At 37.9% G+C, this 14,637-nt stretch overlaps 1 protein-coding gene across 4 annotated transcripts in view; it reads left to right on the top strand.

Annotated features, from left to right (window-relative positions):
- LOC137130705 (CUB and sushi domain-containing protein 3-like) overlaps positions 1-14,185 on the top strand; it is a 194,197-nt gene extending 180,012 nt beyond the window's left edge. For all 4 annotated transcript variants that reach the window (XM_067511194.1, XM_067511192.1, XM_067511193.1 and 1 more), the window contains 8 exons: positions 1,303-1,414; positions 6,400-6,579; positions 7,108-7,173; positions 8,007-8,165; positions 8,577-8,689; positions 9,482-9,569; positions 10,825-10,966; positions 11,697-14,185. In XM_067511194.1, coding sequence (XP_067367295.1) covers positions 1,303-1,414; positions 6,400-6,579; positions 7,108-7,173; positions 8,007-8,165; positions 8,577-8,689; positions 9,482-9,569; positions 10,825-10,966; positions 11,697-11,856 — 1,020 coding nt within the window. In that variant the 3' untranslated portion in view covers positions 11,857-14,185. The remainder of the gene's footprint in view (positions 1-1,302; positions 1,415-6,399; positions 6,580-7,107; positions 7,174-8,006; positions 8,166-8,576; positions 8,690-9,481; positions 9,570-10,824; positions 10,967-11,696) is intronic.
- The last annotated feature ends 452 nt before the right edge of the window (positions 14,186-14,637 follow it).

The following is a 14,637-nucleotide window of genomic DNA, read 5'->3' as shown; positions in this document are numbered from 1 at the left end:
CCCATTGATCCACACTCAGTAGCCCATAACGACAAGGGAAAAACAAGTTATTTAAAAGTTTTGCAAATGTATTAAAAAAAAACAAACTAATTTTTAATTTATTTTTCACAAAAGTTTTGATACTGCTTTCTTTTCCAAATTGCAGTTGAGTTTGTCTTATTTGCTTTAAGAGGTGTCTGCAAGTTCACTGGATGTGCCCATTTGAAGGACGGGGTTCATAATTTCACAGGGCATTAACCCTGTGGGCAGAACTTCAAGCATTATGTCTGGCAAACATTACAGAACATTTGAGTCCTGAATGTATTGAAACGCTTTAAATACAATCTGACTACAGACTCAAGATTAATTCATTAACCAGCACAAAGTACATATGTGTAGAAAAGTTCTAAACTAATATAAAGGTCTAAACTAATATCACTGTATCCTCTCTAAATTCACCACAGTGAAGCTAGAAAGGGTGTTTGCTTCTGCTGGTACTATGCACAGTGGATAGTTTCCACTTTGGTACTTAGGAATTTCCACAAAGTATTGATGTGAGGGTCTGAATACTTTTGTAAATCAGAAATTGACCAATTTGTTTTCTCTGTCATTATGTTTTGTGTGTTATACGCTACAAAAAACGTATGCAAAAAATGAAGAGCTTAGTAGTTTAAGCAATTGTGTAAAGCTTGACAAGCTAAAATGAATGGCGGTAAAGAGAGATATCATGACCACTGATGTGTGCTCAGTAGCTCCCTTAAGTTGCTTACAGCTAATGTTTCTCATTTTAGTCCTCTCTGTTGCTTTAAGATTGTCACACAAGCTCAGTGCAAATAATTTCTCCCCAACATTCAGCAGAATATCTGATGTGAAATTTGTCCCGAATGAAAGCAGAAGCAGCTTATTTATTTGGATCGCTGTGTGTAATGTACAGAGCTGTAATCTTGCATTTTTGTGCATAACTGAGCATCTTTGCCAATAGCTTGACACGCCAGCTGAGAAAATCTTGTGTAGACGGCCTGTTTTAAAAGTTGACGGGCAATACATTTATTAGGACAACTGAAAACAGATTGACTCTCTAGTTTTCGCCAAATCAAAGTCAGCTCCCTCACTTTCTTAATGTCTTGCATCAGTTGAAAACACAAATATGCGCCATTGCCTCTAGGAATCGTCTTGATCTGCCTCACATACAGATAATCATTAAGAAGAAAAGAAAAACTGTAGGGTGCAGTATTTTTATCCTAGCTATTTAGATTTGAAGCAAGAGCCTATTGGCATTTGCATCAGTGTATCGACTCTTCACTCTGCGGTGCTTGTGGCCAGGTGGGCAGCAGAGTAGACTTCCAGTGCCAGCAGGGACACCTTCTGCAGGGCTCCACCACCCGGATATGTTTGCCGGATCTCACCTGGACCGGCACCCAGCCCACCTGTATCCGTGAGTGCTTGTTACCTTTGCTGTTTTCCTATATCTTTATCCCTCTGTCTGTTTCTTTCACTACCTTTTCTGGTATCACTGTTTATCTGCATTGCCGGCTACTCCTACATTGTCTTTTTTCTTTTCGTCAACCCCTGCTTCTGTCGATGTTTCATCCCAGCACCGCTTTCTCATTCTCTCAAGCCTGCCATAGTCTTTGACCCAGTAGATTGCAGCTCGCCCCTCTATCAACCTGCCAACCCAGCAATACTGTGAGTGAGGTGTTGATCATGATTGCTGTCATTCTGTTTGAACTACCTGAACTGTCGAGCCACACCAAGCTAGGGCTTTGCAGTTTAGCCCATTCTCTTTGTCAAACCAGATGCTTTTCTCAGTTGTGATGTAAGGCAAATTCTCTGTGGAATCCCTTCCAGCACTGACATTTTTATGGAAACATTCCCAACTCAATTCTCACAATAGTCTGTCTTTTACTATGCACTTGCAGTGCAAACACTTGGTTAAATAGGGAGTCAACTAATAATTTGGAATCTGGATTTCATGACCACTAAGATAATCAATACCTATTTTTTGATCTCTGCCCAATTTTCTTATGGGAGGAGGAGGAGTTGTGAATTTTTGAATATATGCATGCTCTGTTTTTCTAGTGGTTACACATTTACTGTTAAACAGATTTAGGTTATGTTACTTTCTGAATGCATAATAACAATAAACTCATAACACACAAGTTTCTCGTTTAAACATTGTAACAGCAACAGTGCAACTCTTCATTTCTTTCAGTTCTTTTAGAGAAGGGCAGAGGCTTGGCGGTTAAAGAGAGCCAAGACTATTTACTCAACAGTAAGAAAAACTGGATATTTTGGCACTTGCTCTTAGTGATAGAAAATTAACATTAGTGCTCAAATGTATCAAATGCAGATTGATAAGCAGAAATGTAATTTGATTGATTTTAAATTAAATCTACAACACAGTACAATACAATGAAGTGTTCAAAAAAAATCTGAATGAATCTTAATGCTTTCTAAAGCTGAGCAATAGACAGCACTGCAGAAGTCAGTCAATTACTGATCAAATCTGTTATGTACACCTCAGTGTAAGTGACACTGACATAACATTTAACCTGCTAAATGTTTAAATATTGTAAGTGAAATTATAGGCCAAACCACACTACAATATAATAAATATGAATAAAGTAGTAGATTCATCATTGATAAAACCGTTTGTATTTTCATATAACAAAGACATACTCTAAATCAAATGACTCCTTTTCATGACCGAGATATTCTCTGCCATTGAAACTTTCTGTCATTTTATTTGGGTCATTGTGAATCTAGATGTACTATAAGTGCTACTTTGAACCCCCAGTGAATGGCCTTTGAGAGGTATTATTTTTTTCAAGTTTTTACATTTGTATTTGCTGCAAAACATCCGAGCAGCCTCATTTTCTTTAACAGTGCAAAACAGAGCATACCACTTTCTTTCTGTAACCACGATGTTGAAAGGCCACTTGCTGAAATGGCAGTTTGAAAGCCAGTCCAGATTTCATTCAAAGGCATGATGTTTAGAGGCTTTTAACTTTCCTGACTCGCCCTGTTCAGCAGGTGCAGTTTCTTTGTCAGACTTGTCTGTCTCTGCTGAGGTTACAGCATCCCAGGAGCTGCTCTCTGGCTCTGGTCCCCGTCTGACAGCTTTAAAAAAAAAAATAGTATTGATTTGTCCGCCTTCATCCTGTCATTGTTACTGCTGGTATAAAAGAGGAATATTTCCCTTACAGTCACCAGATGATACCGTATTCAACATATTTTTATCTGTTTAATATGGAAAATGTTACCTTGATCTTTCATTAACATTTACTAATTTAAATGAAATAACTATTTATAGCGAGAGCTGTTTAGTGAAGTTAACTTCTGTTTCTTTATAACATCTTAGCTTGTTAACTAGTAGTAGAAACTTCCAGTAGATGCTTTACGTTCATGTGCATGCTTTGAATGTGCTAACTTAAACTGAATTTATACATATGAATATTTTGCAAAGATGGCACGTTTTGCACAAACTCACAACCCTAAAATTGTCTGGACCATAATACACTGGGGGAAAACTGTAGTTATGTACTTTGTTTTGACCCTCAGTCTAAACAAAGTCATAAATCCTCTAAAACACCATACTCCATGATTAAATGGTCCTCTGCTACTGTGAAGCCACTTAAATTGATTTAAAAATGAAGCCAGCCAATCTTGTATTGCTGGGGAAGGCAAAAATCCAAAGAGATTATCAACACAATAACTGTAATAGATGAAATGGACACAAGTCCACTGGTGTTTAATGTCACTGGATTTTAATCATGTTACCTTTCTATGACATTAATAATTTTATTTCAAGGTAAACATCATAAATCCCCAAATTTCATGATCCCTCACTTTTTTTGTATTTTCAAAGCATAAACAGTGAAACAGAGATTTACAGTAAGGTTGCTAGGGAGCTAGTGAACTTGAGTAAGTGTACAGTATGTTAATGTATGTTCAGACAGTAGCTGTATGAAAAGTTTGTTACCCTACAGTGGTAAAAATGTTTAGGATGCAGTTGATAGCTGACCCACCTCAAAATCCACCAGAGTAGCTGCTGTGTGTCCCTAACTGCAGTACCCTTGTCAGAGATGGCAATTTTGAACTAAGAATATTACATGTTGTTGTTTGACAGAAAAAGTGAACATGTCTTTTGAGGCCTCCTGTAATCCCAGGAGTAAAGCCCACTGAGCTGTTTGAAGTGTAAATAACCATGGCACTGTCAACAAAAGTTGATGAAGGATATGACAAGTCTTTGATACAACTCAATTCATCGGCCTTGTAAGTGTCTTCAGTATTCATGGTCTACAAGCGCTACAACCACCCTGGACATGTGCTGACAGTTTAAATGTGTTGCATAGAGCGCTGCTGTGGCAGCGAGTGGGGCAGTTTATGTATTTATTTTATACAGCCTAAACAAATACATGCTCCTTCAGTAATTATGCCACGTGCGGGCATTGCCGTGGCAACAATACTTCTGTAGGTACTTTGGGAAAGGACTGATGAACAGCACATAAAAGCCAAACTAAAATGTAACCACATAAGAAGCTAAAACACAAATGAAGTTAGGAGAGCAATAGGTTTAGCATCTTCCCCTTCCTTTTAACATTCAGAGCCACGCCAGCTCCAGGTTTTACAATTCTTTCAGCACGGCCTCCAGCTGCTATTTTATTTTTACATTTTTCTTCTCCTGACCACCTCCTTTGGTTTTTTGGCTGTCACAGGAAGGAGCAAAATTGGTCATTTCTTGACCATCTCTTGGCTGCGCATTAAGACGAATTTCAGAACTCTAGGATGCCAGACAAAATTTGATTGCCTTTGCCCCTGTGCTGTGCAAGAGCGCTCCCTGTGCACACTGGGTGTAACCACTGGATCTGAGCCACACAGTTTTATTCCTGTTTAGAGAGTCAGAAGTGTGGTGTGTAAAAACACTGTTTCTTCTGATTGTGCTCATTAACTGAACAGCTAGAAGAATAGGAGGAGAATGTCGGTGAACTTGTGATGATAAATAAATAAAAATAAAGTACATCACTAATGTATACTAAACTGTCATAACCACTTTCTATAGGAGTATACAATTAAGTCCGCTAAAAGGTTTAAGCACTTAAAGTAACTTTCACTTTGATGCAACTTTAATACTTTCTAGAGCACTGAAAGTTTTGCCCTCACTAATTTTCCCAGTTTAAATGCTAGAAAAAGCAAAATCCACGAAGAGGAATTGTATTTCCTTGTCGTTCATGAAGCCCAAAAACTAGCTGTCATCCTGGCATGGCATCCACACCCTATTGCCACTAGTGTCATTAAGATGCCTCACTTGCAGCTGTCTTCCATTTGACAGTTGGCAACATATTGTTTAGTTTGCAAACTGCAAAATTATTTTGCTGTTTTGTTGATGCCTCAGAGGCTGAATGCTAAACTCCTCTGTGTTTTGGTGCAGGGTGATTTGCTTGAGTTTGTTGATGTCAGAAAAAATCAGACTAAGAATAGTTTACCTTTATAACAGCTTTGTCCATAGTTTCTGATTCAGTTAAAGGGTGCAAGCTGAGCTTTTCAACAGTGATTTAAATCAGCCTTCTGGTTTTTGAGACCGAACTTATATCTCCCTATTGCATGACCTTAACTGTTGTCGTTTTTCTCTGATAGTTGTGCTTCTCCCTGCCTTTCCCACTCTGTGTCCCATCCTGCAGATATCTCCAGCTGTTTCCAATGTGCAGTCACTGGCCCTACCAACCTGCCCAATGCTTTGTTGCTGCTTCTTGTTGCTCTTCCTATCGTTTCTCTCTCCACTTTCCACTTAACTCAACTGGTCAAGGCAGATGGCCGTTGCCTTGATCGAGGGGGATTTGCTGGGTTTTCTCTATAATTCTGTATATAGCCTTGAGTTTATTACGTAGAGTGCCTTGATGATTTTTTGTGAATTGACAGTAGATAAATAAATGTAATTAAATAATCGAAGCAACCTTCACAAATGATTTCAGTCCACATTCTGCTTTCATCCAGTGTCTGACTGCCTGTGACTTTCCAACCTACATATACATCCTCATTATAGGAACAAGATTTACAATAATGTTCATTCCAGCATTTTTTTTTTTGCAAGGGCCTGGCATAGAAAAGTTGATGAATTCAAGGAATACAAAATGGCCACAGCATTTTGAAGCTACCATTAAAATTCAACGTTATGGTTGACTTTGAAAATTGACTGATTTCTTGTTTTTGCCTTAATTTAAAGTTAGAAATAGATCAATATGCTTCCTTTTTTTAATCCTTGGAATCAAAAACACATTTTAAACGTTTGTTTTCTCTTATTCCTCGGTCAGACCACCACTCATCTATTTCTCTCTCTTCCTCCATAAAGTATATCTGTGTGTGTGTGTGTGTGTGTGTGTGTGTGCGCACTAATGTATCTCCCCTCTGCTTGGTTTCCAGCTCACTCCTGCAAGCAGCCAAGGAGTCCAGCCAACACTGACGTTTTAGGTCTAGATTTGCCCTCCTACGGTTACACCCTGGTGTACACCTGTCAGCCGGGTTATTTCCTCTCTGGGGGTTCTGAGCACCGTGTCTGCCGCTCTGACGGCAGCTGGACTGGCAAGGTGCCTGTCTGCAGAGGTATGTGGTCGGCAGAGGTCTGTGGGGGCAGATGATGAGAGGATGGTAGGAAGAATATGAAGAGAGTAAAAGTCAAAATGTTTCAGGTGAAGCTTGTACATATGCATAACAGTTGAAGGACAGTTTAAACATATATAAATGCGCGCACACACACACACACACACACAAAAAAAAAAACAATCGCGTGACTTTTTACTGATGGTCAAGTCAAAGAAACTGCTAATCAAATATAATGAGACATTGTGGTTTCTGAAATGTTTTCTGTAAACCTGCTGTGCTTTTTCTGTCAACTAATTGCTATGTAGCGATACCTAATTTGTTATTAATTACAACTTTTAACAGTGTTGTTGTTTGGAAATATTTGTTAGAATTGAGCCACCAGAGATCGTGCCAAAGTGTAAAAAAAAGTGTAATACAGGCAGCATATTAGAGATGAGCAGTGCTTACTTTGTGAGTGTCTTCTAGCTGTTAAGCCTTGCTGTGTATACCCTACATCTTTGTGACATACATATTTATGTTCCTTTGCAGCCGGTTCCAAATCACATGAGAAAACTGTCAAACCCATGCCGGGGACACCCAGCCCCAAAATAGATGGTGAGTTTTGAATTGCAAAAGCTGTTCAACTGAATCTGCAGTCTTGCATCTGTCTTTTTTTGCCCAAGCATTAGCTTGGAGAACGTTTCTTTTTTTTTTCCATGATAATAGAAATTGTGTATGCCACTGCATGCTCTTGACTTGGTGTTGCAACTAACACTATACACCCATCAGCAGCAACTTTTGAACCAGCTGTACAAGTCAAACATATACTACAGTATAGCAGTGTATTATAGTTGAAAAATGATGCTACATAGCATAGGAGAAACCCCCTTCACCTCATACAATCTAACTTATTTTGCCAACAGCTGCTGAAAATTAGAGTTTAAATACTTCTCTAGGTAATTATCCTGATATTGGGTACTATTTCATCGTGCTAACTATAGGCTGTCACCTTTAGCACTGATTCAATAATTGACTTGTTGTTTCTAGTAAATAATTACAAGCAGATAATGAGTGTGCTGTATGATGGCTATAAAAAAGTTTTTCATAATTGTTAAAAAAGTTCTGCCAAGTTCAAAGAGTGATTAAAACTTATCTCATCTGAATGTATTTAATTATCATTAATTGAGATTGTCAAAGCATATAAAGGGAATGATATCATTCGAATTGAATCAAAAGATTGTTATCACCTGTTTGATATGTTGATTCCACTGTCTAATCACCATATTGCAGTGAGGGCAGTATTCAGCTTGCATGAAAAACATGACACTAATTTGATGTTTGTTGATACTGCTGCTAAATAGAATTGATAACTTTATATTTTCTGTCTTTTATACAATGTCCTTCATGGCAACATTCAATGAGTTGTCTTTTATTTTCCTTTGTCGAAGTTCCCGACGACGTCTTTGCCCCTGATTTCATCTGGAAGGGTTCCTATGATTACAAGGGTCACAAACAGCCAATGACTTTAACAGTCACAAGCTTTAATGCAACAACGGGAAAAGTCAATGTAACTTTAACTGACAGTAGAATGGAGTTTCTGCTCTCTGGTGAGTCATCTATAAATCATCTGTCTTTCACTTCCTCCTCTCTGCTTCCCTATCTCCTCCTCTCACTATGTCTGTGTGTCACTTCCATTTATTTTGAGGGTGCTTCATGTCAATCAGTCAATCACCAAATTATCTCATGCATGAGAGTGGAAATTAACTATTGGCTCTAAAGACGGATGTATTATCCTGTGCTGACTGACTAACTGCCCACTCAAGAATCACTCGTCTCCTCCCCTCTTCCTTCAAGCTGTTTTTTCACCATTCCTTACTTTCTCTACAGCATTTTTAGATGTTATGTCTTTATTTATTTTACTCTCCTTATATCTTATTGTATTTTTCCTTTTATCGTTTCACTGCACTTGTATTGTCTCACATCGTTTCGGTTCTTACCTCTTGTCCTCTACCTTGTAGGAGTGTTCAAACGCCAGGAGGCACGCTTAATGCTCCTGCTGTACCAGATGAGAGCGCTGGCCCACAGCTCCTTGAGCAGGATTACGGATGAGACCTGGGCAATGGATGGATTTGTGAGTATACATTGGAATTTGAAGCAGCTGGCCAGTGATCTTTTTGAAATTACCAAGAGCTGGGACTGTATTCTATTTTATTCATTTATTGTTCAATCTGACAGACTAGTGGAATAAAACAGACAATGGGGCTGTTACTTGTTGGAAGCCAAAAATAAGGCTTCCTTGGACTGAATCAAGCCAATGTTTCCTCATCATTAGGGTATTTTTTTTTGTCATCCTACTTACTGTGCCAACAAAAGAAACACATCACAACACATGGGAGGAAACTGTGACGACAAGTAGAATACTAATTTCCTGGCTTATTGTCTGTTTTTGTTTACATATATTTACATTGGCTGTAGATCAGATATACCAGGCACCGTGTGTGAAGCTTTGCAGTGTTCCCACATTGACTATTTGCTGAATAAGCTTCGACACACAGCTGCGATCTAAGGAACCTGTAACGACTGCAGAACAATTTTTGTTGGCAGACTTGAAGTTGCTCTTCTAAAATAAACTTCAAGGTCCACTTGATAACAAGGTGTGACAGATAACTGCACACCTCTGGGCTATTGATAGCATACGGCACAGCTTCCAGGGCAGGGTTTCAAACAACAAAGGTGCTCGTTTTAAATCTAGCACGACACTGTGTTGTAAGATGGGCTAAATACAGTATGTATGTAGTTATTGTGTGGTCTGAAAAGGATTCCACATTCTCAGGTGACAAGAAATATCACATTATATTCATATAGTTGAAACAAAAGTGGGGTGTCTCAACCTAGTTTTGTTTTGGTTGTTTTTTTTCATCAGGTTTCCGCTGAGCCTGAGGGAGGCAGCTATGTGTTCCAAGGCTTTATACAGGGTAAAGACTATGGACAGTTTGGAGTGCAGAGACTTGGTATGTGTCTTTTTACATTCAATGAATTGATTGTGACATTGCGATAGATCACTTCTTTTCATCTGCCATTTTAAAATTGTCACAATAAAATGAAAGACAGGGATCACATTTATGCTCTACTTAAGAATGGGCCGTGCTTATTGTTACTTAGCTTATGAATCTGAGCGTCACTTTCCACAATGATCTTTATGTGCAGACTATTTGCCAGTAATCTGCTGAAAAGGGCATTTCCGCTGTGCTTTCGTTTCATTTTAATTTGATAGATACATAAATATATTCGTCATCACAACTCGTATACAAGCAAATCATGGTCTTTCATACAGGTCACAGAAGTGTGAAGAGGGAAACCTATAAGACACACGAGTAGAGTTCTCAGTAATCATTAAACATCTTGTGTTGCATATTTAAACAGTTAAATATTTGCATATTAAAAGATTAGATTTCAAAGTGGTGCAAATGTAGAAATATGGTCAGATTTTACCTTACAGATATGAATATGTTTACCATGTACAATGGATTTACATATGGTATTTTCTCCTGGGGTATAAATGGAGTGTCTCCTTCCACAGCAAGAAAACACCCATGAGGCTTTTTATATATAATACCGGCAATTAGACGTCTTGGCAGTAATATTTACTGTCCCTATCAGCAAATCGTTGCAATATTTGGGAGTTAAAATTTAATGCTCAAAAGATTGAGCATAACCTTTTACTTTTCAATCAGTTAACATGTCTAATATTTGCTCTGTACTGACAGCATGCATACATTAATACAGTGAGTTTCCCCTGATACCTGCTGACTACCCCCTATTGTCACAGTCGTATAGAGCCCCATAAATTATCCTCTGCCACATCATTGTCCTTCATTTTTTGCGCTCAACAATACTGTTGTCATCATCTCATGATTGTCTTCAACAAGATTATCACAGTCACAGTGATCATTATCAGTATGATCATTATGGTTGCCTTTATCAACTGGATGCTGTGTTTCCGATTCGCCATCTTTGTGATAGGCTTCATTATCGTCTTCATCATCATCATCATCATCATCATCATCATCATCATCATCATCATCATCATCATTATCGTCACCAGCAGATGATAAGTAATTTTCCATTTCTCTATATTATGTTTCTCTAGCATTTGTTTTTATGCTGTTTTGTTAATTTGAATGTTTTAAATGTTTATCATTCGCACATACTGTATAATGGCTGTTCTCTATTTTCATTTATCTACATATCATATTTTTCTTTCAGGTTTGAGTGTGGGAGAAAATGTTACACTCACCGACCCTGAAACCAACGGTTCCACCAACAGCAGTTCTGTTGCCGTCGCTATCCTCGTGCCTTTCTTTGCCCTCATCTTTGCAGGCCTCGGTTTTTACCTCTACAAACAACGGTATATAGTGTATCCTGGTGTCTTCCTGGACTTAGTACTATCTGTAATCTATTTCTGTTTGGTTCCCACATGAGACAGAAAGTTGTACTTTTTCATGAGTCTGTGTCCCAGGTTGAGTTTTACAGTTATTTACCACAGATTTGATTAAAAAAGTTTAGAAGCCTGGATTCATGTACATGTTTGCAGAGCTGCAGCCAAAGGAAATGCACATCAGCATGATGCAGATAGTACACCGTGGCCCACTTCCACAGCCGCCTTTACTGCAATAAGTTTCCTCACTGGATACAGTACCTTACTTGTGTGAGGGCTTCAAAGCCTGATGCAATGTTAGTCAACGTATTACCATCCAAAGCACATTACACAGGAGCATACGTTAGGCATTTTAAATGAGAGTAACTCTGATGTGTAGTGTGTCCACAGTAGGCACAGGTAGTGCACTGTATGAAGATGTGCAACTACACAGACAAACCAATTATGTCTAATTTCAACAGTTTTTTTTTTCTCAGAACGATACATACATGCAAATCATTATGTTGGCTACCAGTGAACAGGCATAGGGCTCCTCTGCTCTTTCCAACTATAATTACTATTCAGCCTCATTTACCAACTGCAGCTGTCCACACTAAGATAATGGAAACATGTTTATTGGATTGGAAAGGGTGGGGGGGGGAATTGGAATACTTTCTCTCAACTAATATGCACCCCTCGTTCCCTTTTTTTTCCCACCCAGGAAAACCGATAAAGCGCAGTACACAGGATGTTCTGTCCATGAGAACAACAATGGACAGGCCACTTTTGAGAATCCCATGTACAACACAAACACAAAAGCTGCTGAGGGGAAAGTTGTCCGCTTTGACCCCAATCTCAACACCATCTGCACCATGGTTTGATGTCTGCTGAGTGTGAGAGAAAGACAGCAGGGGAGAGAGAGAAACACCGAAATGGAGAAAACGTTTTCTCCTTGTTTGCTTAACATAAATATATATAGACATATTTATAATTTCCCTGTTTCTGATGTCATAAAACAAAGACACAGCATTGCTCAGAAACATAAAGCACACCTTAACCAACACTTACTGTAAGGCAGTATCAGCTGATCATATACAAAAGTTAAAGATTAAAGAGGAGGGGGAGGTCCCACACCTTTCCAGATCTTCCCATTGCTCGATGAAGAGAAGTGTTCTTTACACTCTGTGAGTGTTGGCTTTATGAATAAAAGAGCCTCTGGCATATAGATAAGAGTATTTTATGCTCTGTAGTATAAATATAGAGGGATTCCTTCACAATGCCAAATGAAAATATTAACTAACTTTTTTTTTCAAGGAAACTGTTTTTGGTTTTTTTTGTGCACGTGTGTGTTGTTTTTATCTTTGTCTCCCATTCATACAGATTCATTATTTTCTCTTATGGAAGTGAGGAGCCTCTCAACTGTGAGTTGATCAATGTGATCTTTAGATTCTGTTTTCAGAGCAGTTAGGTATGTGAGAAAAAATGAGGAAGTAAAAAAAAAAACTGCCTCTCTTTGAATAGTGTCGGTGCTTTAGTCCATTCAAAGTTATATGGTCAATTATACCTCTTAATTGGATTGTACCTCCTACTGATGAAATATATGGCCAGGGATTTAATTACTGAAGTGCAGTACAATTTTTTTTTCGAGTGCTATGGGGAATGCTAGGGCTTTTATTGTTACTGTGCAGGTTCTCTGACAACAATGGAGTACTTTTTCCTCACGAGATGTAGTAAACATTAGAGTTTATTATCACATTGAGTGCAATGAATTAGTTTTTGACAGAAATGTTCTTTTAGTATAAGAGTTTATTGCCAATTACTTTGAGAGTCTAGTTGGGGAAATCTGTACCTTGTGTAGCCATGTGTGGCTGTTCTCAAATCATCTAACAATTTAACCTCCTTAAGCTAGGAAAGGAGCTTTCAATTATTTTAAGGGTCTCTTTTTTTGGTCCCAAATAAACCACAATTTAAAATTAGCCCCAGCCTTAGGTCTTTGTATATAGCAAGAATGTCAAAGTAGGAGTTTTTTGTTTAGTTATTCTAGTTTTATAAAATTACAAATCTGAGAATTACTACAATGCACAATTTGTACAGCTGGCCAGGTTTCCCACACGTTTATTTCAGCCTGGATGCTGGTAAATGCAATGAATGAAGTTAGTCGAAGGTCAGAGGTCAGATGGAGTTTATCGTGTTGTTTATGTTAATGCAAACAGACATGTCTGCCTTATTTCAGAGTCGTTTTCAGACAAAGCAACACCAATCATCTCGTATTATTAACTGGTTCTTTTGGGAAACCCTGCCTCAGTCAGTAAAGTCTGGATCCAGTACTCCTACATTTAGACATGACTTGATGAATACACTGCCTCGGCCTGTTCCATTGATACCCTCTGATTCAGATGATTTTTTTTCGCCGTCTTACTGAAACATCAGCTTCTGCCAACAAATGTACAATATACTGTACATGAAACAATTTGCACACTTAACATGAGCCACCATTGGTATTGTACTATCATCCAAGTCCATCTATGTTTATAGAACAAAAAAATGAATTTGACACTGTCATTACATTTCTACATCATTGCAGTGCCTTGAATACTATATGGGCATATGTTTTTAATGAAAATTTATTGCATTAGTAAAATTGTTCATCAGTGTTATTTATCTGCACAGTTTGCAGTGATTTAGCTGAGTGATGTTAGCTCTGACGGTTTGTCTAAGACGAAATGTGTTTAAAAAGCAACTCATAGTTTCATACCTGTGCATGTTGGCAAGAAGTGATCCAGTATAGCAATTGCTGCTATAGTACTTTGTACCACTATGTTGATCCCAGTCATTGCTGTTGCATTTTGTACATTTATACAGTTTTGATACTTGATGGCATAATTTGGCAAGATGTCTTGTGTTATCAATATGTAATATATTTTGCAAGTTCATATTTCTTATGGATAAGAATAGACATGCATCTGGTCATTAAACAATACAGTATATGGCTGGTCAGTCTCACTTTAGACTCCAGAGTACAATAGAATGCTTTGAAATGTACAACACAATGATTACGACACTCAAGAACCTGTGTATATGAATATGTACATACTACAAGACTTTTGTAAAGAGATATATTTTTTAATCAAATAAAGCATTTGTAAGTTATTGAATATGTTGTGTAAAATTTCACATGTAAATGTCATGTAAGATGAAGAAATGTTTTGTATTTTTTTCTTTATCAGCAATGTATAAATCCTTAATTTATATATAAAATATAAAATAATGAACAATTTTCTATTGTTTTTATTAATAGAGAAGTCATTGTTTGGTTTAGCTGCATTTGCAGTGTACTAATCAGAGAGATGGTTGTTTTATTGTTGGCTCTGCTACTTTTTTTCTATTGCACCTACAGGTCTTTATTAATGCGTTATCCACTTGCTGGCCACTGCTTCGTTTAGCCAAATTGAGATTAGCACTTAGTTATCATTGTAGCTCTTTAAAAAGACTGCCTGTAGCAGTGCATTACTCCCAATAACCCCTGTTAACATTAACACTCAGCATGGGCTGATAATCATTATCAGCTTTTAAAAGACATTTTAAAAGAAGTGAGATGGTGTTAGACTTTGACTTCCCATTACGCCCATCATCTGCCCACAAATCTGGAGGAGTCAAAGTGC

This window comes from Channa argus, chromosome 7, assembly GCF_033026475.1.
Source record: "Channa argus isolate prfri chromosome 7, Channa argus male v1.0, whole genome shotgun sequence".
Lineage (NCBI taxonomy): Eukaryota > Metazoa > Chordata > Actinopteri > Anabantiformes > Channidae > Channa > Channa argus.
The sequence above is the reverse complement of the archived record's forward strand: the minus strand, read 5'-3'. Positions and strand labels throughout refer to the sequence as shown.